The following is a 24,797-nucleotide window of genomic DNA, read 5'->3' as shown; positions in this document are numbered from 1 at the left end:
TCGTTATGTAATATTCGCGCCTATTTACTTCAGATCTTGCTTTCTTTTGTTGCTATCACTTCAAACTCAGTAAAAGTTACTTTTTTCTCTACGTCAATGGAGTTGGGGGATTTCTTTCCTGGGTTTTGAATGAGGCACACCTGACACTTACGACCATGACAGCATCCCCCATGGTCATGTGATCAAAATTCGGACCTTTGGCAATGGACTCATATTTATCACGGCTTGCAGGGTTGCCAGGGTCACGTGATCCCCTTTTGCAACGTTCTGATGAACAAAGTCAATGGGGAAGCGAGGTTCACTTAACGACCATGTTATTAACTCATCACCTGCAGTGATTCACTTAACAACTGTGGCAAGAAAGATCGTAAAATGGGGGCAAAACTCAATCAACAAATGTTTCACTTGGCAACGTCAATTTTGGGCTCAGTTGGGGTCTTAAGTCGAGGACTACCTGTAATGATTTTTTTCAAGGAACCTGGTTCTTTCCATTAGTTGACTAATTTCATTCTATAAAGTCAATGTTGACCCTTGCTAACCACATTGGCGGAACTTTTCCATGATGATCTGCACCTAACGGTAATTGTGTCTCTCGTTTCTTCTCACCGTGTCCCCTTCACCACTGCATCTGAGTCCATCCATCTTGTCACTGGTCATTTTCTTCTTTGCTTTCCTTCCATCTTTCCCTGTCCAGAAAGCTGGATCATGTATCCAAATGAGTTTAGTCATTTGTGTCTTGAGTGAGAGAACCAGATAATTACATTCATTTAGTTTCATATTTTGAATGGGCTTTTATTTTCATCTTTTTGAAGCCAGTGTCCAAACCAAGAGTTTTTAATTCAGAAATTTGCAATTCCTGAGTTTTGGAAGTAAGCCTTCTCCAAGGCGATTGATGTATTTAATTGAGTCTTTCAGCTCTTCCAAGTGTCTCCACCACAACTGCAACTGAGTCCCTCCATCTTGTTCCTGGTTGTCTTCTTCTTTTTCCTTCCAGCATCACAATCTTCTCCAGAGAGTTAAGTCTTCACACGGAAGGACTATGTGCCTCAGCAACCACATGGGTAGACCTTCTCTAGAATGATCTGTCCCCAGCCTGATCGTTCAGGTTTTCCAATGGTCCACCCAGCACCAGCATAACGAGTTGATCCACTTCGCTGCTGATTGTCCTCTTCTTCTCTTTCTTTCTACCTTTCTCACTGCCATGCCCCTGTCGGAGTCTGAATCTGAGGAGGAAGTTGAACAGCTGACAGGGAGAGGGAGTGTGGCTCTGTTGGCTGTGGAGGAAACTGGGGAAGGGCAAAGTCTGGCTGGGCAGTACAGGGAGGGAGGTAGAACAAGGGAGGAGTTCAGAGGAAGACCCAGGCCCACCCCCTCTTCATCCTAGGGCATGCAGGGAGCAATGGAGAAGAGAGCAACGTGGGTTGCGTGGCTTATGGGGGAGGAAAAGGCCCTGATTCCCTTCATTAGCCACATCTGGGAAGAGAGTTTAAAAGAGATGCAAGCTGAGTGCGGCAGCTGCTGGGAACAAATGTGAGTTTATCCTGGTTGGCTTTGATTCTAGGACCAACTCTCTTCATACTCTACATAAACGACCTCTGTGATCATATCAAGAGCAATTGCGTTCTCTTCGCTGATGATGTAAAGCTGTTCAATACCACAGACAATACTGCTACCCTACAAAAAGATCTTGACTATGTATCAGAATGGTCAAACAAATGGCAACTTCAAATCTCAACAAATAAATGCTCTGTCTTACATATTGGCAAAAAAAATCAGAAAATAAAATACAAGCTGAATAGTCAAGAACTTGTTGATGACCCAAGCTCTGTAAAGGACCTTGGAATACTCACCTCTAATGATCTAAGTGCTAGAACCCACTGCAACTACATAGCCAAAAAGGCATTAAGAGTTGTTAACCTAATCCTACGTAGCTTTTTCTCTGGTAATATCACACTACTAACCAGAGCATACAAAACATTTGCTAGACCAATACTCGAATACAGTTCATCAGTCTGGAACCCACATTACGTATCTGATATTAGCACAATTGAGAAAGTCCAGAAATATTTCACAAGAAGAGCTCTCCACTCCTCTACTCGTTGTAGAATACCTTATGCCACCAGACTTGAAATTCTAGAACTAGAAAATCTTGAATTACGCCGTCTTCGGTCTGACTTAAGCATGGTATATAAAATCATACATTGCAATGTCCTACCTGTCAGTGAATACTTCAGCTTCAACCATAACAACACAAGAGCACACAATAGATACAAACTCAAAGTAAACCGCACCAAACTTGATTGCAGGAAATACGACTTCAGCAATAGAGTGGTCATGTCTGGAATACTCTACCCGACTCTGTAGTTTCTTCCCCAAACCCCAAAAACTTTAACCTTAGACTGTCTACTATTGACGTCACCCCTTTCCTAAGAGGTCTGTAGGGGGCGTGCATAAGCGCACCAACGTGCCTACCGTCCCTGTCCTATTGTTTCTCTTATTCTTTTATTTTTCTTATATGTACCCATTTCATGTATTCACAACTATGTATACACTTATACTTATTATCTTGTAAACAATTGGCAAATCAAATAAATAAAATAAATAAAATAAATAAATAAATAAATAAATTATCTGTGTTCTTGGTGTCTTCCCCACCGTGTTGAGTTTTTGCTGTGCCTTCACGTCTGGAATTCCTGCTCCTGCCCTGATGGACTAATTACCTCATTTTGCCTTGATTGGACTTATAGTTACAGTTTTTGTTGACCATGTTTTGGACTTGATTCTCTGCATCCAAAAGCTGTCCCTGGGAGAGTTTTTCTCCAGCCAGAAGGTAACCAGGACATTGGGGGCAAACTTGGAGCTAATAAAGGGGCTCCTACTGATTATCTGACTATGTTGCCTCTGTGGCATGCCCCAGATTACATCGTGCACTTCTCAAAGGAGCAGCTTTGTGCTTCGATTGATTGATTATCTGCCATCAGTTTTGGTGTCAAGTCTTTGTGTCCAGATAGATAGACCTTCTTCACTCTTCTGAAGCAAAATGGTGCTCCCATCACCACTATAGCTGAGGCCATCTGTCTTACTGCTACTTCATCCCTTCCACATTTTCCACCCTTACAGATTTTTTTAAGGGAAATGGGTAATTGATTGCTTGATTGACCTTCTGGTCAATGTTCACCTTTAGAAACCCTATGGATAGATCTTTTCCAGGATAATTGTTTCCAACTAATCCTTCCAGTCATCCTCCCATCACTTCTATAACAGAGTTCATCCACCTTGCTACTGGTTGCCCTCCTCTTCTCTTTCCTTCCATCTATTCCATCATTGTGGTCCTCCATTTACATTGAATGAATATGTGCCACTCTTAGTGACCACACAAATAGACCCAGGACAATTTGGCCTACCCTGACTCTTCCGATCTTCCAAGGGTGCCACCATCATCACAACCATAACTGAGACCATCCACTCTGCTGCTGGTTGTCTTCTCCTCTTTACTTCCATCTTTCCCAGTATTATTGATTTCTCAGTGATGATGGGTCTTTGCATTGATTGATTTGTTGATCAGGATTATCAATGATATATGTCCATAATAATGACCAGTTAGGATAGACCACAAGAAAGGCTGAGCATCAAAGAGTGGAGGCCTTTGAACTCTGGTGCTGGAAAAGACTCCTTCAAGTCCCTTAAGACTGCAAGGCCATTCAACCGGTCAGTCCGAAAGGAGATCAATCCTGACTGCTCTTTAGAAGCCCAGATCCTGAAGCTGAAACTCAAAGACTTTGGCCACCTCACGAGAAGGAAGGACTCACTGGAGAAGAGCCTAATGCTGGGAACAATTGAGGGCAATAGAAGAATGGGACGAGAATGAGGTGGCTGGATGGAGTTGCTGAAGCAGTCAGCTTGAGCTTAAACGGACTCCAGAAGATGGTAGAGGACAGGAAGGCCTGGAGGAATGTTGATCATGGGGTCGCGATGGGTCGGACACGACTTCTCAACTAACAACACAGGATAGACAATCTTCTGGATTATCTGTCCGCAATGATCCTTCAAGTGTTCCAATGGTGGGCCCCATCTCCACTGTAACCTATGTAAATCCATCTACCTTCTGCTGGTTGTCCTCTTCTTCTCTTTCCTTCCATCTTTTTTACCATTGTGGTCCTTCTCAGTGTGCTAAGTCTTTACGTTGAATGAATAGGTGCCATCAAGTTGGTGATGACTCTTAGTGACCACACAGATAGACCCATGGCAATTTGGCCCACCCTGGCTCTTCTGATCTTCCAAGGGTGCCACCATCATCACAACCATAACTGAGTCCATCCACTCTGCTGTTGATTGTCTTCTTCTCTTTCCTTCCACCTTTCCCAGCTTTCCTTCCACCTTTCCCAGTCTTCTCCAGAGAGCTGGGTCTTCACATCATGCATCCAAAGTAGGGTAATTTGAGTCTGGTCATTTGCACCTCAAGGGAGAGCCCATGGGTTGATTCCTTTAATGATCCATTGGACACATCACCCAGAATTGCTCCTCCTCAAGAGTACCAATATAATCACTGAATTTGGCACGGCTGTTTTAAAATTGCAGTAGACAGAAGCTGCATCTGTGCCTCTGTGCCCTTTGAAGCATCTCTCTGCTTTTGATCCTAATAAGCTACAAAGCATGATTTACACCAGGAAAATGAATATCTGCCCGCAGTTGGATAATAATAGTAACTATTTGCATATCATATCTCTGGATGTTTTTGTTACAGAGAGTTGGAATGCTAACAGAGAATATTGCCCCCATCAAAATAATCCAGAAGTGCTTTATTTCTGTCTTTAGACATTAAATTTTATTTATCCAAGTTCAGAAGATGGAATAAATACTGCTTTTAAAAACTCAGGGGGAAAAAAAACCAGTTCATGCAATGAATGCCACCTCTTAAGATTAACAATTAATAAACTGCAATAAAAGGTCATTTCTAAACAGAGAAAAACCTGAGCTTTAATCAAAGATAAGATTTCTGACAAATGTTTGGTTATAAACACATCTGAACTCTAAAACACTCAGGGAATATTCCATGTTTGATATTTATCAAGCCCTTTTAGCAAAACCAGTGAACAAATGAAATTGTGAGTACCTTTCAAAATGAGATAACTTTTGGAAACATTTCTAGCTTAAGGACTGTCTAGCTGAAAAAGACATTCAACACTCCAGGCCTGAGTGGTTTTGAAAAGATCCGCTCCAAGTTTGACAACACTCACAATGCAACCAAAGCGATTTAAGAATTGGTTCAACTGCAGGCGTGGTTGGAAACCTGCCTTCCGGTTGTTGATTTATCAGACAGAACTTCAACACAGTGTCTTTGATAACCTCGACTGAGTTATTCACTTACTATTAGACATTTTTATTCTGCTTTTACTAACTTAATAAGTGCAGGTAGCCCTCGATTTGCAGCAGTTCATTTCGTGACCGTTCCAAGTTACAATGGTCCTGAAAAAACTTATGACTGTTTTCACATTCTGTTGTAGTATTCCCAGGGTCACGTGATCAACAGTCAGATGCTTGGCAACTGGTTCACACTTATGACTGTTGCTGACCAGGTTACTAAATCAAGAACTGCAGCGATTCACATGACACCCCTCCCCTCAAACACTGCAACGGTCATAAATGTAAGTCAGTTGCCAAGGGTCTGAATTTTAATCACATGGGAATAGTGCAAGGCTTGTAAAAGGTGAAAAACAAACCTAAGCTACTTTTTCAGTGCCATGCTAACTTCAAAAGTGCATTAAATATACAGTTGTAAGGCGGGGACCACCTGTGTTTTCTTTTTTTTGGGCGGGGGAGAGAGATTGGTGAATTTTAGCTTCACTCTTTCAGGTTCAGTTTGTTCTATGGACCCTCAGCCATTGATTGGTCTCTTCGATAGATCAATCAACTGAGAGGGGTTGATCACTATGAGGAACTTTGATTATGAGGATCATTAAATTTCTGTCAGGGGTGGGATTCAAAAATCCCACCAACTGGTTCGGTGCCCGGGTTGCGGAGTGGGTGTGGCCTACTGGAACTTTCTGTTTCCGGCTTCCGGTGGGCCTCCAGAGTCTGGGGAAGGTCGTTTTCGCCCTCCCAAAAGTCCGGAGGCCTCCCCCAAGCCTCCGGGAGGGGGAAAACAACCTCCTCTGGACTCTGGAGGCCCACTGGAAGCAGGAAACAGGCCCGTTTCTGGACTTCCGGAGCCTCTGCACGAACCTCCATCGAAAATGGGCTGCGTGGAGATTCCTGGGAGGGAAGCAGGGCCAGCCGGCCCATTGAAATACAGGTTCACCGAACCAGATGTAACTTTAACATCTGGTTCACCCAAACCGTCCGAACCAGTAGAATCCCACCCCTGGTTTCTGTATCTCTCTCTCTCTCTCTCTCTCTCTCTGTGTGTTAGTTGCATTCATACAATCAGAATCACTGCAGTTGTTAAGTTAGTAACATGGTTGTTAAGTGAATCCCTTCTCTGTTGACTTTTGATTGTCAGAAAGTTGCAAAAGGATCACATGACCCTGGGACACTGTGACCGTCATAAATATGAGCCAGATCCTTCCAACTCTGTTATCTTACCCTACCCTAAAAATAATATATCAATCAATTAGAATTGAGCTGGAAGGGACGTTGGAGGTCTTCTAGTCCAACCCGCTGCTCAAGCAGGAGACGCTATACCCCCACAGCTTCTGGAGGCAAGTTGTTCCACTGGTTAATTGTCCTCTCCATTAGGAAGTTTCTCCTTCATTCCAGGTTGCTCCTCTCCTTGATTAGTTTCCATCCGTTGTTTTTTGTCTTGCTTTGTGGGAGTTTAGAAAATGAGTTGACCGCCTCTTCTTCGTGGCAGCCCCTCAAATACTGGAATATTCTATTATGTCACACCTAATTTTTCTTTTCTTTAGACTAGCCCAACAGAATTCCTGCAACCGTTCTCTCTATGTTTAAGTCTCCAGGCCTTTAATCATCCTAGTTGCTCTTTTCTGCATTCTTTCCAAAGTCTCAACATCTTTTTTTTTTTAATGTGGTGACTAATTAAAGATCCAGCAATCAATTAAACATTAATTTAATTAAATCAATTAATGATCCAGCAGGCTGTTCAAAGTAAGAACGGTGGTTATTTTCAGGGAAGGTCAACGAACTTCAAAGCATTCTCTAAGAACCGTAGGATTTATACCCCAAGGAGGAAGTTTACATTTACTTTTGGCCTTCAGAAAAGCAGATGGAAAGCAATTCTTAAAATGGGCATGTTGTGTTCAGTTTTCCTTTCATCCCTCCTAGCATAAGCATCCCAATGGTGCATACAACATGAGTGAGATGCTTGGTGTAACCACGTGATTACTTGTTTACCTGCGTGATACATGCAAAAGATTTTGAGCGTTGATTCTGCAACTAACTGTGATGACCTGGGGCATGACACAAAGGCAACACTGCCAGATAATCAGCAGGAGTCCCTTTATTAGCCCAACTTTGCCCTCAATGTCCTGGTTACCTTCTGGCTGGAGAAAAACTCTCCCAGGAATAGCCTTTGGCTGCAGAGAATTAAGTCCAAAACATGGTCAACAAAAACTGTAACTATAAGTCCAAACAAGGCAAAATGAGGTAATTAGTCTGGCAGGGCAGGAGCAGGAATTCTAGATGTAAAGGAACAGCCATAACTCAACATGGTTGGGAAGACACCAGGAGCACAGATAATCAAAGTCAACACAAGATAAACTCACATTTGCTCCCAGCAGCTGCCGCACTCAGCATGCATTTCTTTAAAATTCTCTTCCCAGCTGTGGCTAATGAAGGGAATCAGGGCCCTTTCCTCCCCTGTTGCAGTAAGCCATGCAACCCACGTTGCTCTCTTTTCCGTTCCTCCCTGCGTGCCCTAGGATGAAGAGGGGGTGGGCCTGGGTCTTCCTCTGAACTCCCTCTTGCTTGTTCTACCTCTCTCCTGCTCTGCCCAGCTGGACTTTGCCCTTCCTCCACAGCCAACGGAGCCACTCTCCCACTCACTGTCCGCTGTCCAGCTTCCTCCTTCAGATTCCGACAGGGATATGACACTAACACCTTGCAGATTTTGACACTTTTTCTAGATGCACCTGATTAGGTGTAGAAAAAAATATGAAGATGGATGGATGCAATCACACGATCCACAGGGGCGAGGCTTTGTTCCACTTTTGATGTTTATGAACCCACCTGCAACACACACACACACCCCGACCCGATCCCTCCACCCAGCAAAACCAATCACTGACAGATCAACATACCTCTTCGTCAAGAATCGGTTCACACTGCGTGTAATTCACTTTGAAAGCCCATGTCCCGTTTTCCATGCATTCTCGATATGCATTTCCTAAGGGAAGGAAAGAGACACCAACAGAAACAATAAGCCAAACTTCCAAACAAATACATTAACACAACTCTGTCTTTAAAAAAAAAAAGGATAAAAGTCTGAAATATGGAAACCAGCTCTGGCTTCACTGGGAAGCTTTGCTAAGCAGCTGCGAATATGACAAAAATTACAATTTTCTGCCAACACAACACTGATCACATACCCACTGGGACAAAGGTATATGAACAGTAGCAAAAAGTCTTTGAGCCAATATTTCAGCAATCCGAAACACAGAGAAAATGCTGTCATATTTGGATAGTTTCTCAAATATGTAAAGATAGTCCTTGACTTACAACCACAAACTGGATTTCTGTTGCTAAGCAATGCGGCTGTTAAGTGAATCATGAATTATTTTATGACCTTTTTTTTTTTTTACCATGGTTGCTAAGTGGATCACACCATCATTAAGCATCCCATTGTCAGAAGCTGGCTGGGTAGCTTGGAAATGGCACTCATGTGGCCCCAGGATATTGAAACTGTCAAAAATATATGCCAGTTGCCAAGCACCCCAATTTTGATCATGTGACTGTGGGGGGATGTTGGGACGGTTGTAAGTATAAGGGCCAGTTTTAAGTCACTTTTTTCAGTGCCATTATAACTTCAATTGCTTGTAAGTTTGAGGAACATTTATAAGTCACTTTTCTCAGTTCTGTTGGAACAACTTGCCTTCAGAAGCTGTGAATGCTCCAACACTAGAAGATTTTAAGAAGAGATTGTAGGGTTTCCTGCCTAAGCAGGGGTTGGACTAGAAGACCTTCAAGGTCCCTTCCAACCCTGTTATTCTATTTCTTACATAATAAGACCCCCCCAAATCACAAGATTATTCACCCATTCATTCATTTTGTTGTGCTTCTATTGATGTCAGCCTTTTTGTTCTAATCAAAGATAGTCACACCCAAACACAATCTCATCTGCCACGAATTACAAGGAGCAAGAGATTTGGAATATAGAATAGATCGGTGAAATTCAGAATTGTGGATGAACCGTCCATATGTGTACAGGTGGTCCTTGACTTACAACCACAATTGAGCCCAAAAGTTATGTTATTAAGCTGTTAAGTGAGTTTTGCCCCATTTTGCAATGGTTGTAAGTGTGAAAAATGGTCATGTCACTTTTTTTCCAGTGGTGTTGTAACTTTGAACAGTTACTAAATGAATCGTTGTAAATCCAGGATTACTTGTATACTTTCTTTTAAAGGAGAATTGACCAGGCAGCAGCTTTTGTTTCTGTTGTTATGATGCCATTTTGCCTTTTTTGACCTCCCTCCCATAAACTATACCATTGTGCAGTCAGCTTTCTATAGAATCCAGTTTTCAATCCATGTTTGTTTTCTCTCGCCATGGAAAACCACGGGCAGATGCAGCAAAATTGCTTACTTGAATATTAGATTTACTGTAAAAGGTTCACATTTCCTAAATCGTCTGGAATTAGAAACTGGCGCCAAAAAGATATAATTTGGAGAGATAAAAACTTGTTTCAATACAGAAACAGAGACATGCAGAACACACACACACACACACACACACACACACACACCACAAGCTTAAATTATGATAATCACGATATTGAAAGAAATTGAATCATATCAATTGTTGCAATTGTTTAGCCCATTTCTAAGTGACAGGATTTTTCTTCCTCTCTAAGGAATTAATTTCTAAGCATCCAGCCCCCTCACATTATTTTGCCAGCAAAGATAAAAAAGCTATGAATCCATTTCCTCACTGATGAATATATTCATGTTGAAGGCAGACTATCTACAATCTAATTTTTATGATGATTCAACCAGATTCCGACAAGAAGGAGGTGGACTTTTCTTGAGAACGGAAAGTAAGTGATTCATTTTCTCCACAGAAAAGGGTGGAATGGGGACGTGAAGTAGAAATCAATGCTTATATCTATATAGTTTCTAATGGAAATGGGCCTGTCTTTCTCTTTTGCTATTCCAGACAAGCAAATTCAGGTAGTCCTCAATTTCTGACCACAACTTATGACCAAGGAGAGAACTAACCTAGAACTAAGGAGAAATTTCATAATAGTGAGATCAATCAACCGACGGAACAGCTTGCCACTGGAAGTTGTGAGTGCTCCATCACTGGAGGTTTTCAAGAAAAGATTGGACAGCCACTTGTCTAGAAGAGTATAGGTTCTCCTGCTTGAGTAGGGGGCTGGACTAGAAGACCTTCAAAGTCCCTTCCAACTCTGTTATTTTATGTGCTATTTCCACTGCTATTCAAGATGCTTAAGTGTGTCCGATCCTATGACTTTTTTTTTGCCATGTTGTTAAGCAAATCACTGCAATTGTTAAGGGTATCCTGAGGTCAACATTACTTTGCTTGTCCCAAAACTTCTGGGAAGGTTGCAAATGACCAAATCACATGACCACAAAGGATGCAATAATTACTTGCTAGTTGCCAAGCACTCAAATTTTGATAAGGTGAGTGGGAATGTTGCAATGGTTGTAAGTCCAAGGACTGATTGTAAGTCACTTTTTTTTCAGTGCAAAGTTCAGTTGTAACTTTGAATATGCTAAACGAATGGTTCTAAATTCAGGATTAGCTGCATTTCTTCAATATATTAAATTTCTGGATTGGAATAAGAATCTTTGCTAAGGAAATTATTATTCTAGCTGCTACTACACAGATGGGGCAGAGTCGAGCAAAGCAGAGAAAAACAGAACAAAACAGAACAGAATAAGAGGAAATTTAAAATGGAGTGGAGTGGAGCGGAATATAGAATATAGTAGAGTAGAGTAGAATATAGAAGGGAAGGGAAGGGAAGGGAAGGGGAAGGGAAGGGGAAGGGAAGGGAAGGGAAGGGAAGAGAAGAGAAGAGAAGAGAAGAGAAGAGAAGAGAAGAGAAGAGAAGAGAAGAGAAGAGAAGAGAAGAGAAGAGAAGAGAAGAGAAGAGAAATGAAATGTACTGGCCAAGTGTGATTGGACACACAAGGAATTTGTCTCAGGGACATGAGCTCCTAAGATACACCAACAACTTTTTGCACATAACTCTATTTCCAGTCCTGTTCACTTCCACATGGACGAGAATCTCATAACTCCATTCCTCTCTGTTTATGCATGACTCCATAGTATCATTTCCGTCCTCAAAATATTCATTTTTGAGTGAAAGCAAAAAAAAGCATGTTTTTACAATTTGGAGTCATCCTGTTGCAACATGTGGAAAATCTGAAGATCTATGCATAACTAGAGATAGTCCTCTACTTATGATTCGTGGCTTAACGACCATTCAAAGTTACAACAGACCTCTCCAGAATCAATGACTTGGTTTCAAAATTATGACAACTGTTCCCCTCATAATCATGTGATTGCATTTGGCAACTGCTCTACATTTATGGCTGTTTGCACTATCCCACAGTTACAACTGTGATATACAACTTTTTTTCCCTAACAAAGGAAAATATTTGTCACTTGGGGTTGAAATGAGGGGGTCCTTACTGATCTCTGAGCTTCATTACCTAGTTTGGGTTATGAAACAACTAAGAAAACAAGAAAACAACAGGAAAACAACTAAGCTCGTACAGCACCAAGGATCCCTCCATTTTGGGGGGCTGGAAATCAGTGGTTCGGTTTAAATTTCTGGCAAAAAAAAATACCTATTGGCTAAAATGGGTTGGCTTAATGGCTGCAGCATTTGCTTAATGACTACAGGGTTCGCTTAACAACTTCAGCATTCACTTAACGACCGCCACATAAAAGGTAGTAAAATCAGACATGGTCACCTGCTTAATAATCAGCACAACTTACTTAGTCATAATTCCAGGCTCAATTATGGTCATAAGTTGTGGATTTCTGGTAATTGCTTTGCACATTAGCTAAGGAGATGAAGATCAGGTAAGTTGCAGGTAATCCTCAATTTACAACCACAATTGAGCCCAAATTTTCTGTTCCTGAACAAGATAAGATAGATAGATAGACAGACAGACAGACAGACAGACAGACAGATGATAGATAGATAGATAGATAGATAGATAGATAGATAGATAGATAGATAGATAGATAGATAGATAGATAATCTTTACTGTCATTTTTTACTCTGGACACACTGGTACACATTAAAAATGAAATTCTGTTGTTTGCTCTGTTAAGTGAATTGAGACAGTTTGTCAAGTGAGTTTTATCCCATTTTACGACCTTTCTTGCCACCGTTGTAAAGTGAATCACCGCTGCTGTTAAGTAAATCTGGCTTTCCCGTTGACCTTGCTTGGATAGTTGCAAAAGGTGACACGGCAGCCTTCAAAAAGACGAACCTGTTAGCCGAGTATCCGAATTGTTGATCGTGTGTCCGTGGGGACGTTGCGAAGGTGGTAACTCCCATTTGTGTTAGAGGTACCCTTTAAGGCGGGGGCCCACACCCTGGTCCGTAGACCCTCACCAGTTCGTGGCATGCCAGTAACTGGGCTGTGCAAGCAAGCGATGCCCCATCCGTGGGTAGAATCCCAAATCCATGCTCCCTCCAGCCCAGAGAAAAACTTTTCTCTATAGCCACGATGGCAAACCTATGGCACAGTTGGCACTCAGAGCCATTTGTGCCGGCACCTGAGCTGCAGGCAAAGTTACCTCACGGCGCGTGTGCGCTCCTCACAGCTAATTTTTGGCTGGTTTGAGGCCTTTTTCAGCCTCCCAGAGGCTTGAAAAAAGCCTCTGCAGGCCAAATAGGCTCTTTTCATCACTTCTTGTAATACCGGAAGTGATGAAACGGGCCTATTATTCAGCCTGCAAAACCTGCAGAGGTTTTTTTTTCAAGTCTCTGGGAGGCCGAAAAAGGCCTCAAACCAGCTGTGAGGTGCAGTGCAGGTAAGGGGGCGTGGGGTGAGGCACGGGGGCGTGATTGCGCACGCATGCGCAGGAGGCGTGCACGCATTGCCTCCTGGGTGCTGTCACGCAAGCGCGCGAATGCCAACGTGCACACATTTTTTGGCGCAGGAGCTCAAAAAGGTTAGCCAACACTGCTCTATGGAATCAGTCCCCCAAAAGTTGGGGGCCACTGATTTAAGGCGCTTTTGGGTTGAAAGGATTAGCTGGTAACATCACCCTTGCCTGTGGGGTCTCCTTCCATGTCCCTATCAAGGCGTTGGAGCAAATGACAGGAGCTCACTCACCATCCAGAAGAATTGGGGGGCCTTGAATGTGGCCGTGCTTACCTCCAACCCTGTGCTCCACGTTCATAAGTGTGAAAAATTATCCTAAGGAGAATATTTGTACCTCGGGTGGAGGCACCCAGGTCCCCTCATGTAAACCCTGATCACAAATCACTTTTTTCAATGGTCACTAAACAAAACGGCTGTAATTCAAGGACTACCTGTGTTTCAGTCAACAGGAGCGGATGTTCCCAGCAATTCAATCCCTTCAGGGGCTTTGGAGAATAATTTGAGCCCCGCGTCTTTGTGGCAGCCCCTCAAGTACTGGAATACTGCTATCATGTCACCCCTAATTCTTCTTTTTCTCTAGACTAGCCAAACCCAAATCCTCCAACCGTTCGTATGTTTTAGTTTCCAGGGCTTTTGATAATTTTAGTTGCTCTTCTCTGCCCTTTTTCCAAAGTCTCAATATCTTTTTGTGTTATGTGATGACCAAAAGTGGATGCAGTTTTGACATTCTGACCGAGCCTAAACTTTTTTTTACTTGTTTTCGAGATGACCCTTAGCTATGACTGCAGAAATAACCTTCCTTGCCAATTTGCACTCACACTTACTAACTAAATTTTATCAATCCCAGAAAACAAACCCCACAGCTCTGGGAATTAGCTGTATGTAGGATAGGTGGGAAATATCCTCGCTTGCCTGTATTCCAGCAGTTGAAAGAAAGCAGTTTAAGAAGGGATGAATCCCAGCGGTAATTTTTAAATTATTGTGACATATTTTGCATTGTAGCAGCTTGCAACAAATCAAATTATGATTGAGAGATGTGGAAGCAGAGAGCATCAAGAACTGAGGGCCAATTATTTTCTGACCAGGGTTCATAGCTGGTCACCATAATTAAAGTGAGATATGTTTATAACTTTAGATATGCATAGCTGTGAAAACAAGGCAGTAAACCTGGTTTCCTGGGGGATGAAACCACAAAATGTCTTACAGACTAACAATGCCCATTAAAATGTTCTTTCCATTCTAGGGGTATTGAGGGCAAAGAGAAACAGTTGGTTCGAAGGAGGCTGGATGTGATCTAGCTGGGCTTCCTCTAGCTGCCTTGAGCCAAAATCAAAACTATTTTCTCATAAAGACATAGTTTTAATACTGGAAATAGATAGACAGACATGATAGAAATTAAAGATAGACAGACACAGACTGATAGAAGAGATAGACAGACAGACATAGATTGGAATAGATTGATAGACAGACATGAGGTAGACAGACAGACAATGATAGATTAGATAGGTAGACACAGATGACAGACGTTAGATAGACAGACATGATAGAAGAGATAGATCAATAAATAGATCGATAGACAGACATGATAGTTACACAGACAGACATGATAGAAGAGATAGATCAATAAATAGATAGACAGATGATAGAAATTAAAAATAGACAGACACAGACTGATAGAAGAGATGGACAGATAGACATGATAGATTGATAGGCAGGCTGGCATGATAGAAGTCACATAGACAGACAGACATAATAGAAGAGATAGATCGATAAATAGACAGATGATGGAAATTAAAGATAGATAGAGACAGATATGATAGAAGAGATAGACAGACAATGACAGATTAGATAGGTAGATAGACAGACAGATGACAGAAGTTAGATAGACAGACAAGATAGAAGAGATAGATCAATAAATAGATAGATAGATGATAGAAATTAAAAATAGACAGACAGACTGATAGAAGAGATGGACAGATAGACATGATAAATTAGATCGATAGACAGACAGGCAGGCATGATAGAAGTTACATAGACAGACAGACATGATAGAAGAGATAGAACGATAAATAGACAGATGATAGAAATTAAAGATAGATAGAGACAGACATGATAGAAGAGATAGACAGACAGACAATGACAGATTAGATCGACAGACAAACAGACAGACATGACAGAAGTTAGACAGGAGGCACTTCCGGTTTGTCGGCTTCGCGAGCGGCAGGGATTTGCGAAGCTGCGCGATCCCTGCCGCGCTAGTCGTTTTGGGGCTCCGACCCAGCCGGGTGCGGAGCTAGGCTGCCCTGCAGGGGCAGCTGAAGGTAGGGGATCCGGAGAAGGGTTTGGGGGTGCTGCAGACTCCCTCCTGGCCGGCAGAACTCCCTTTTCCCAGGACGGTGCAGCGGCGGTCTGTAATGGCCGCCACAAAGAAGCTGGCAGCCGGGTAAGAATGCGCAGGAGGAAGTGGAGAAAGTGATTGAGAGGAGAAAGTTTTTCTTGGCTCCTAGGACTCTAAGACATATCTAATAAAATTCCTGAAAAGTATGACTTTCTGAATAATACCTGCCAGAAGAGGAAAAAAGCGGCTGTGAAGGTGCTGAAAGGATAGCTTTCCCTCTTTTCCTACGGAATAAATAACTGGATATTAAGAAACCTATTTCTTTTAGGTGAAAATTGGTTTTAAGCGATGAGTGGGAAGAGAGAGGATTAAAAAGAAAACATTTGTATGCTAAGATTTGTTGGAGCAGATGCCTTAAGGATTTGAAGACTAGAATATATTGCAATAAGATTTTAAACAGATTTGGACTTTCTTTCTCTTGGATTGATATTGCCCCAGAAGGAGAAAGTGAGAATTCTGCCTTGGTTTGGACTGACTGATAACTTTGGGACTGTTTTTTTTTATTTTATTTTCTTTTGAATATTCTGGTTGTTGTAAGAAGAAAGAAGGGGAAAAGAAAAGAAAAGATTTATAATGGCTCTTTCTGTTGAGGAACTAAGAAAAGAATATGAACAAGCAAAAAAAAATGGTAAAGATGGTGTGGAAGAAGCTTTCCTTTTCTTAGAAATGGCGCTTATTAATTATCAACAAACATTACAACAGATGAAGACAGCAGAGGAACAAGAAAGAAAGAAAGGAGCCATCTTTAATGAATCTCAGAACTTGATCCAGAAAGAAGGAAGAGAGAAAGAAAAGAAAAGAAGAGAAAAGAAGAAAATTAAAGGACTTAAGGACTTAAGATCTAAAAAAACATTTAAGAAAGGGAAAAATAAGGTGCAAAACCAATATGATGATAGTAAACAAAAGGGAAAAGGAATACGACAGAGAAGGGAAGCTGGCAAGGCAGAGGCTAGAAGAAGGGGGGGTAGAAAGGTTTGTTGGGAGAAGAAAGAAAGGGAAAAGGTGGAGAAAAGCTACAATGTCTTGAAATTAAATGAAAAAAAGAAACTTTTTTTGGATAATGGATAAAGTATAATTTAAAAAAAAAAAAGATTTTGCAAGGTACATAAGATGAGATGGTAGTATTGTAATGATTTAAGAGTTGATAAGAGATTAAAATGTTAAAATGTTTAAAAATGATTGGCTTTAAAACTTAATAATAGGGGAGGTTTAGAATATTGTTTTAATTAAAGAGTTTAATAAGACTATGGTATTGATGTTATTATAAAATTTTTATTATAGTATCTTTTTTTTAATATTTGGATTTATTGTCTAATTATGTACTTAATTATGTTGGATGTATTAGTTAGATAGAATGTACCAAGCAAAATCAGATTGGGTATTAGATATTATTTTAAAGATTAATTTGATTAACTTAGGGGGGAGATAGAAAGGCATCATACTCTGATTAATGATTTCAGGAGAAACTTATTTTCTTTTTTTTTATAAGGAATGAGACAAAGGGATGATAAAAAATGGACAAAAGATATAAATATAATGATTCAAATTAAGATGATTAATTAAGATAGAAGTAAGAAGTGTGAAACATGTGGGGAAGTTAATATAGAAGGCTTAGAATGGTAAATAAAATAAGTAATGATATGTAAGATGAGCATGAATATAATTGAAGTCCATGAAGAGAGAGACACCTGGGTCCAAGTTACTTTCCAAAAAGATTTTTTTTTATGTTTTGTGTGTTGTGTGTATATGTCTTTTTTGGGGGAGAATTAGTTAAAAATTGTAGAAATATAGATTGAGAATAATGGTAACTAAGTCAGAAAGAAACAGATGAAATAATAATAATGATATTGAATAAGAGTAAAGAGAAGTAAAGAGAAATTGAATAAGAGGTTTTGGTATGTTGTATGGAAATGGTTTAAAACAGAATTATAATTTATCTGACTTGTTAAATTGACAATGAAAAAAGGTTTAAACATGTAATGAATAATGACAATTTGTGTGTTTTAAAAATTAATAAAACTTGTTTAAAAAAAAAAAAAGAAGTTAGACAGATGATAGAAGAGATAGATCGATAGATCGATAGACAGACAGATATGATAGAAATTAAAGATAAACAGACATGATAGACAGGCAGACAAGTAAACAGAAAGACAGACAGACTAGTAGTAGGCAGACAGTTGAACAGACTAGTAAGTAGACAGACAGACGAACAGATTAAAAAGGTTTATCTATGCAAAGAAGGGAACCATATGGTGATTATGCACAGAAGGAAATTACAGTATAATTGTCTCTAAGCACTGGCTGTGGCCACATCTTGTACAGGTGAATCTCTTCTATCATGTCTGTCTGTCTATCTATCATGTCTATCTGTCAATCTAACTTCTATCATGTCTGTCTGTCTATCTGTCTGTCTGTCTGTCTGCCTACCTACCATCTACCTATCCCTACCTACCTCTATCATTCTCTCTCTTATCTGCATTCTGCCTTCATTATTTTCAAACAGCGCAACAACAACAACCCTGTGAGGTGGGTTGGGCTGAGAGAGAGGGACTGGCCCAGAGTCATCCTGCTGGCTTTTCCATTAATAAATAAGGCTAGTCCTCAACTCACACCCACAATAGGAACCAGAATTTCAATCCCTAAGTAAGACAGTTGTTAAGTGAGTCGTACCCAACTCTGACTTTTTTTTGCCATGTTTGCAAAGCGAATCACTGCAGTTGATAAGTGAATCATGCAGTCATTAAGTGAATCAAGCTTTTCCCCATTGATGGCTGGGAAGGTCACAAATAGTGATCACATGACCCCAGGATGCTGCAAGCATCAGAAATACCTGCCGCTTGCCATACAACCAAATTCTGATCACATGACTATGAGGATGGTCATAACAGCGAGGACTGGTCAAAAGTCAATGGTCATAACAGCGAGGACTGGTCAAAAGTCATTTTTTTCCAGTGCTATCATAACCTCAAATTGTCTTTAAATGAATGGTTGTAAGTTGAGGATTAGATGAAGTTAATTTTTGTCCATCAAGGGTTTCCAGTTTTTTTTATCAAGGTGTAATGATTTGAGAAAAGTATTAAGGCTTATAACCAGTCCTCACACATACAACGGTTACAGCAATCCCACGGTCATGTGGTCAGAATTTGGGCATTTGGCAACCAACACAGTGGTGGGATTCAAATTCTTTACTACCAGTTTTATGGGTGTGGCTTGGTGGGCATGATGTGGTGGGTGTGGCTTGGTGGGCGTGGCAGGGGAAGGTTACTGCAAAATCGCATTTCCTCTCTGTTATATTCTGAGCATGGGTGCAAGGAACGGAGACGAGTCAGAGAACTAGTGAACTTCAACTCTTTATTAAGGATTAGGAACAGAGCGTGAAAACCCTGGGCAGCAGCAGCTCTTTTATAGAGCTGGCTGCTGACCCGTTAACCAATGAATTGTGTCCAAATGCTTAACTTTTGCCCAATGAGAGATGTTCAACTAATAGCCAATCAGGCTGCTCCGTAAGGACCAATCCCTGTTCGCTATCCATGGGCCAATCAAAGGTGCAGGATTACAAGCCTGCTTATCATGAGGTTGACAAGTTTTATTAAATAGTTTTTATTAGTTCATAACACCCCTCCCCCCTAGGTTCCGTTTGAGGGGTGCGGTAACATACTCGCGTAGATATGCAGGTCGTTTCACCTGCCTGTTTGATTTTCGCAGTTCCACGGTTTTTGTCTGCAGTCCGATTCCGGTGAACGCTTCCAAGGTTTTCTGGTACGGCTAGTTCCGTTTCTGTGTGGGAGGACTCGGCGCGGCTCTCGTTGTTGTTATCCCAGTCTCCTAGGCTTACTTCCGGGTCCCGTGGGCTTGCCTCCCTCGTGCTATTTCTGGGCGGTGATGCCACCCCGCTTCCTGATTCTTCTTCAGGTTGCGCGTTTCTTCGGTTAGGTTGTTGGGTCCCCGTGATTACGTCGTCATCTATTTCGTTTTCGGCCTCCTTGATATTCCCTCCCCCCTTAGTTTGTGAATTAGGGAAGTCACGGGAGGTGGGTGCCAATCTGGATCGAAGCTGATCTATATGGCGTTTCCATGCTCTCCCGTCATTAGTCTGTAGGCAATAGGATCTGGGGCTGGTGGGTTGGGTAATAGTTGCAGGGACCCATAATGGGTCGCCAGAAAAGTTTTTAGCAAACACCAAGTCGCCTACCTTGAATTCGCGGCACTTTCCGCTAGATCCGAAAGGTTTTTCTGGTGAATAAGAAGGATGGAGACGGTCGAGGTGAGAGCGAAGTTTCCGCCTCATTAGCAGTTTGGCAGGCGTCTTATTCGAGATGCTGTGTGGGGTGATGTGTTGGAGCAGAAGTATTCGGTTGAGCTTGTCGTCGATGTCCCCATAGTCCATTTTATGTAGGTTTTTTTTGACGAATTGTACCATTCACTCCACCCTTCCATTAGCCGCAGGGTGCGCTGGCGAGGTGAGCGTGTGGCGGATGCCCCACAACCCTTGCATTGTCGCGGGAATCATTGGTTTTGTTGGTCTCGTTCGGACCGGAGTCGGTTGACCTCTTCCTCATCACTTTCTGATGGGGATTCCAGGTCTTCATGGTGCGCCGTTGTTGAGTGCCTCTCGGGGCGAGGCGAGGTGTCATTCGCGAGTTGACGGAGCAGTGCGTTGGTGCGGCGCATTCGAGCGGCCGACTTCCTGGTTGCTTCTGCTGCGGTAGCGTCTGCGATGGCATCGGCAAGATCGATGTCCCCTTTGGCCATGATCTTGCTCTGCACCGTCTGGTCATCTAATCCCAGAATTATGCGGTCTCGTAAAGTTTCTTCGAGGTTGGAAAACCCACAGAGGCCTCCCAAGTTCCGGAGGTCAGCGATGTAGTCTGCAAGACTTTCGCTTTTCCGTTGGTCCCTCTGGTAAAATTCGTGCCTTCGGACAAGTGTTGGCACTGCGGGTGCATAGTGGGCCCGTAGGAGGGGCGCGAGGGTGTCCCAGTCCATCGATTTCACCTCAGCTGGTTTTGCAAGTGATTTCGCCATCTTAAATACGGCCGGCCCGCAATGGGTCAGGAATATTGCTCCTTTCTTGCCGGTTGTAGCGTCCTTTAAATTATTGGTCTCCAGAAACATCTGGAACCGATCCATATACGAGTCCCAGTCCTTGTTTGCCGGGTCAAATGGAGCGGGTGGTATAACACCGCTGGCCATACTGCCGTTGTTGGTGCGCGTTCAGCCACGTGCTCTGTTTGGCGTTCTTTAGTGTTCAGTCAGCTCTATCGTCTCCGCATCCCACCTTGGTCGCCAGTGTTATATTCTGAGCATGGGTGCAAGGAACGGAGACGAGTCAGAGAACTAGTGAACTTCAACTCTTTATTAAGGATTAGGAACAGAGCGTGAAAACCCTGGGCAGCAGCAGCTCTTTTATAGAGCTGGCTGCTGACCCGTTAACCAATGAATTGTGTCCAAATGCTTAACTTTTGCCCAATGAGAGATGTTCAACTAATAGCCAATCAGGCTGCTCCGTAAGGACCAATCCCTGTTCACTATCCATGGGCCAATCAAAGGTGCAGGATTACAAGCCTGCTTATCATGAGGTTGACAAGTTTTATTAAATAGTTTTTATTAGTTCATAACACTCTCCACCCCACTAACCTGCTTTCCAGCTCTGTTCTCCTGTGCAGGGCAACCAAAGAAGACCCAGCCGATCAGAGTGACATGACTGTTTTTCACACTTACATATCCTCGTGGTGATAAAAATTCACATGTTTGGCAACTGACTCATATTTATGATGGTTGTAGTGTCTCAGGGATTACGTGGTCCCCTTTTGTGACCTCTAACAAGCAAAGTCAATGGGGGCGAGTCAGATTCACTTAACAACCGTATCAGTAGTTTAACAACCGCAGCGATTCACTTGACAAATGTGGCAAGAAAAGTCTTAAAAAGAGAGCAAAACTCACTTAACAAATCTCTCACTTATCAACAGAAATTCTGGGCTCAACTGTGGTCGTAAGTCGAGGACTGCCTGTTTCTGTTGTCGCCCGCCAGCCGCCAGCAGAGCTGGCAGCAGATTCAGACAACGAGGAGGTTGGGGAGGAACATGGACCAGTCCTGGAGTCTGGGGAAGGCTCTGACGAGGGCTCTGCATCAGAGGTAGAGATGGGGCCAGGGCCATCCGACAGTTATCAGCTGCCTTCAAAGTTGGAGATCTGTGGGGCAGAAGAACAGCTGGAGCCTGCTCCTGATTTGCGCATGCACAGAGCTGCCAAGAGAAGGGAACAGTTAAGGAACAAGAGTTGACTCGGGAGTAAGGGCACAGGTGGACGGTGAATGACCCCTCCCATAGGGTATAAAGAGGAGTGAAAGGGGAGGGGTGTTTGCAGGAGACAATTAGCTCAATTCATTAGGGTGACGATCTGTTCCTGACTTCTTGCCAAGTAATTGCTGCTACAGTGTGGCATTTGGAAGATATCAGCCTGGCAGCTCTCCGAGCCTGATCAAGGTCTGTAGTTGTGAAATCTCATGAAAGACAGTTTTTCCGGGACTTTGCTGGAGAGGAATTCCCTGTAACCTAAACAAAAGGGGTTTTATCGGGGCGAAGAGTCAGCTGTATGATCTTGGGAAGCAAGAACAGTATCTTATAACTTATCAACCATGGAATCCAGGTCTATTTCCCCCATCCTCAAACCCCTGTTAAAAATTAGCAGTTCAAGAGATCCCACGTTCATTTTGTATATATAGGGTCTGCAATTGTGCCCGCCTTTTGAGTGGGAAGACCACCAAAGTGGTTTGCTTTCTTCCTTCTCAAAAGACTAACGAGTCATAAATTACCAGAAAATGAACATCCTAAGTATTTGCATGACATTATCATAAAACGCATAACCGGCAAATTAACGACAACCCGAGCCAGCCAATGCCCACTGATAAATTCCTTAGAGTGCAGATTCCACCCTTCCCTTTCTTGCAAAGAATATATATATATATTTAATATAATCTATCGTTGCTTGCTGGCAGCTCCTCCGCTGACTTTTCAAAAGGAGAGAACTAATTTATTTCTGTCATTTGCAAGTTCTTTGGCTACCAAGGTCACTTCCCAAAACTCTTTGGTGTTCAAGTCTGTATTTTTTTTTTATAGAAATCTTGACATCCTCGAAATCAATCACATTTATGAGAGCTACCCACACAACCCCAAAAGGCATTAAGAATGCTGAACCACGTTTCAAGATGGGTTTGATGATCTCTCCGTGGAGGTCCAATTTTGAAACTTTAGCTAAAGTTGTCTACAATCACTTGTGCCCGAGTCAGCTCCAGACTGGACTGCAAGTAGTCCTTGACTTATAACCGTTCATTTACTGACCGTTCAAAGTTGCAATGGCACTGGAAAAAAGTAATTTATGCCCCCTCCCCCCTTTTTTTTTGCATTCAGAATTGTGGCAGCAACACGTGATCAAAATTTGGATACTTGGCAACTGACTCATATTTATGATGGTTGCATTGTCTTGGGGGGTCACATGATCCCCTTTTGCGACCTTCTGAAAAGCAAAGTCAATGAGGAAGCCAGATTCACTTAACAACCGAGTTACTAACTTAACGACTGCAGTGATTCACTTAACAAGTGTGGCAACAAAGTTCATTAAATGGGGCAAAGCTCACTTAACAACTGTCTCACTTAGCTCAAATGGGAATGAGAAGACCAGCATTGGGGTTTGCTTTCTTCTCCTTCTCAGAAAACTAACAAGTAATAAGTTTGTTAGTTAATTGAGTCATAAGTCGAGGACTATCTGTAGAAGGTAACTTGGTATGAAGGAACATTTGGGAGTCTATTTTTGGTCACATTTGGACGAATGCATCAATTCTCCTTTTCATGAATACAGGAGAGGAGTGGAAAGAATTATAGGTAGGTTTTTTAAGAATTATAGGTTAAGAAAATTATAGGTAGTTCTCTACATATGACCATAATGCAGCCTGCCCGTTATCATTGTATACCAGTGGTGGCTAACCTTTTTGGGCTCCTGTGCCAAAAATTATAATGCGTGTGGTCCCCCATGCCCCGTGTGCATGCTTGCGCGATTCCCCCTTCCCTCCCCCGCCACCCCCTTACCTGCACTGCACCTCCCAGCTGATTTTTGGGCCTTTTGAGGCCTTTTTCAGCCTCCCAGAGGCTTGGGGAAAGCCTCTGCAGGCTTTTAGGCCGAAAAATGGGCCCGTTTTGTCACTTTCAGTATTTCCGGAAATACAGGAAATGATGAAACGGGCCTGGTTTTCGGCCTACAAAGGCTGCAGAAGCTTCCCTCGAGTTTCTGGGAGGACAGAAAAGGCCGAAAAATGGGCCCGTTTTGTCACTTTCAGTATTTCCGGAAATACAGGAAATGATGAAACGGGCCTGGTTTTCGGCCTACAAAGGCTGCAGAAGCTTCCCTCGAGTTTCTGGGAGGGGACAAAAAAGGCCGAAAAGTGGCCCGAAAATCAGCTGGGAGGCGCATGCATACGCAATGAGGTACCTGGCTCTCACGTGCCTGCACAAATGGCTCTGCATACCACCTGTGGCATTCATGCCATAGGTTCGCCATCACAGTTGTATGCCATGATAGTTGTAATCTGGGTCAATTAAGCAAGGGACCTGATTCTATGATGACTTTTGTGGTGGTCAAGTGAACGTGGTGCTTGTTAGACAAACACGATAGTCATTAAATGAATGTTGAGATAGTTAAGCCAACCCATTGTTTAATCAATTGGTCACAGCTGGAAGGTCCCTTGGAGGTCCTCTAGTCCAACCCGCTGCTCAAGCAGGAGAGCCTATGGCATTCCAGACAAATGGCTGCCCAACCTCTTCTTAAAAGCCTCCAATAATGGAGCACCCACAACTCCTTGTAGCAAGTCGTTCCACTGGTTAATTGTTCTCACTGTCAGGGAATTTCCCCTTAGTTCCAGATTGCGTCTCTCCTTGACTAGTTTTCATCCGTTGCTTCTTGTCCTGTCCTCAGGTGCTTTGGAGAATAGCTTGACTCCCTCTTCTTTGGGGCAGCCCTTCAAATGTCACCCCGGGTCCTTCTTTTTCTCTAAACTAGCCATACCCAAGTCTTGCAACTGTTTTTCATATGTTTTGGTCTCCAAGCCTTTAATCATCTTAGTTACTCTTCTCTGCACTTCCCCA

The 24,797-nt window shown here is 42.5% G+C and overlaps 1 protein-coding gene and 1 long non-coding RNA gene across 4 annotated transcripts in view; one reads left to right on the top strand and one right to left on the bottom strand.

The window, feature by feature from the left end:
- CRHR2 (corticotropin releasing hormone receptor 2) overlaps positions 1–24,797 on the bottom strand; it is a 141,490-nt gene that overhangs the window by 50,164 nt on the left and 66,529 nt on the right. For all 3 annotated transcript variants that reach the window (XM_087946981.1, XM_087946982.1, XM_026688759.2), the window contains one exon: positions 8,256–8,341. In XM_087946981.1, coding sequence (XP_087803107.1) covers positions 8,256–8,341 — 86 coding nt within the window. The remainder of the gene's footprint in view (positions 1–8,255; positions 8,342–24,797) is intronic.
- Positions 9,093–10,979, top strand: LOC148128752 (uncharacterized). The gene is made up of 2 exons (XR_015745924.1): positions 9,093–10,207; positions 10,327–10,979. It is a non-coding gene; the product is annotated as an uncharacterized LOC148128752 (long non-coding RNA).

The sequence above is a fragment of the Notechis scutatus genome, chromosome Z (assembly GCF_049901735.1).
Source record: "Notechis scutatus isolate UNSWTSFEM ecotype Mainland chromosome Z, rNotScu1.2, whole genome shotgun sequence".
NCBI classification, from domain to species: Eukaryota; Metazoa; Chordata; class Lepidosauria; order Squamata; family Elapidae; genus Notechis; species Notechis scutatus.
This window is presented reverse-complemented; position numbering and strand designations above follow the sequence as displayed.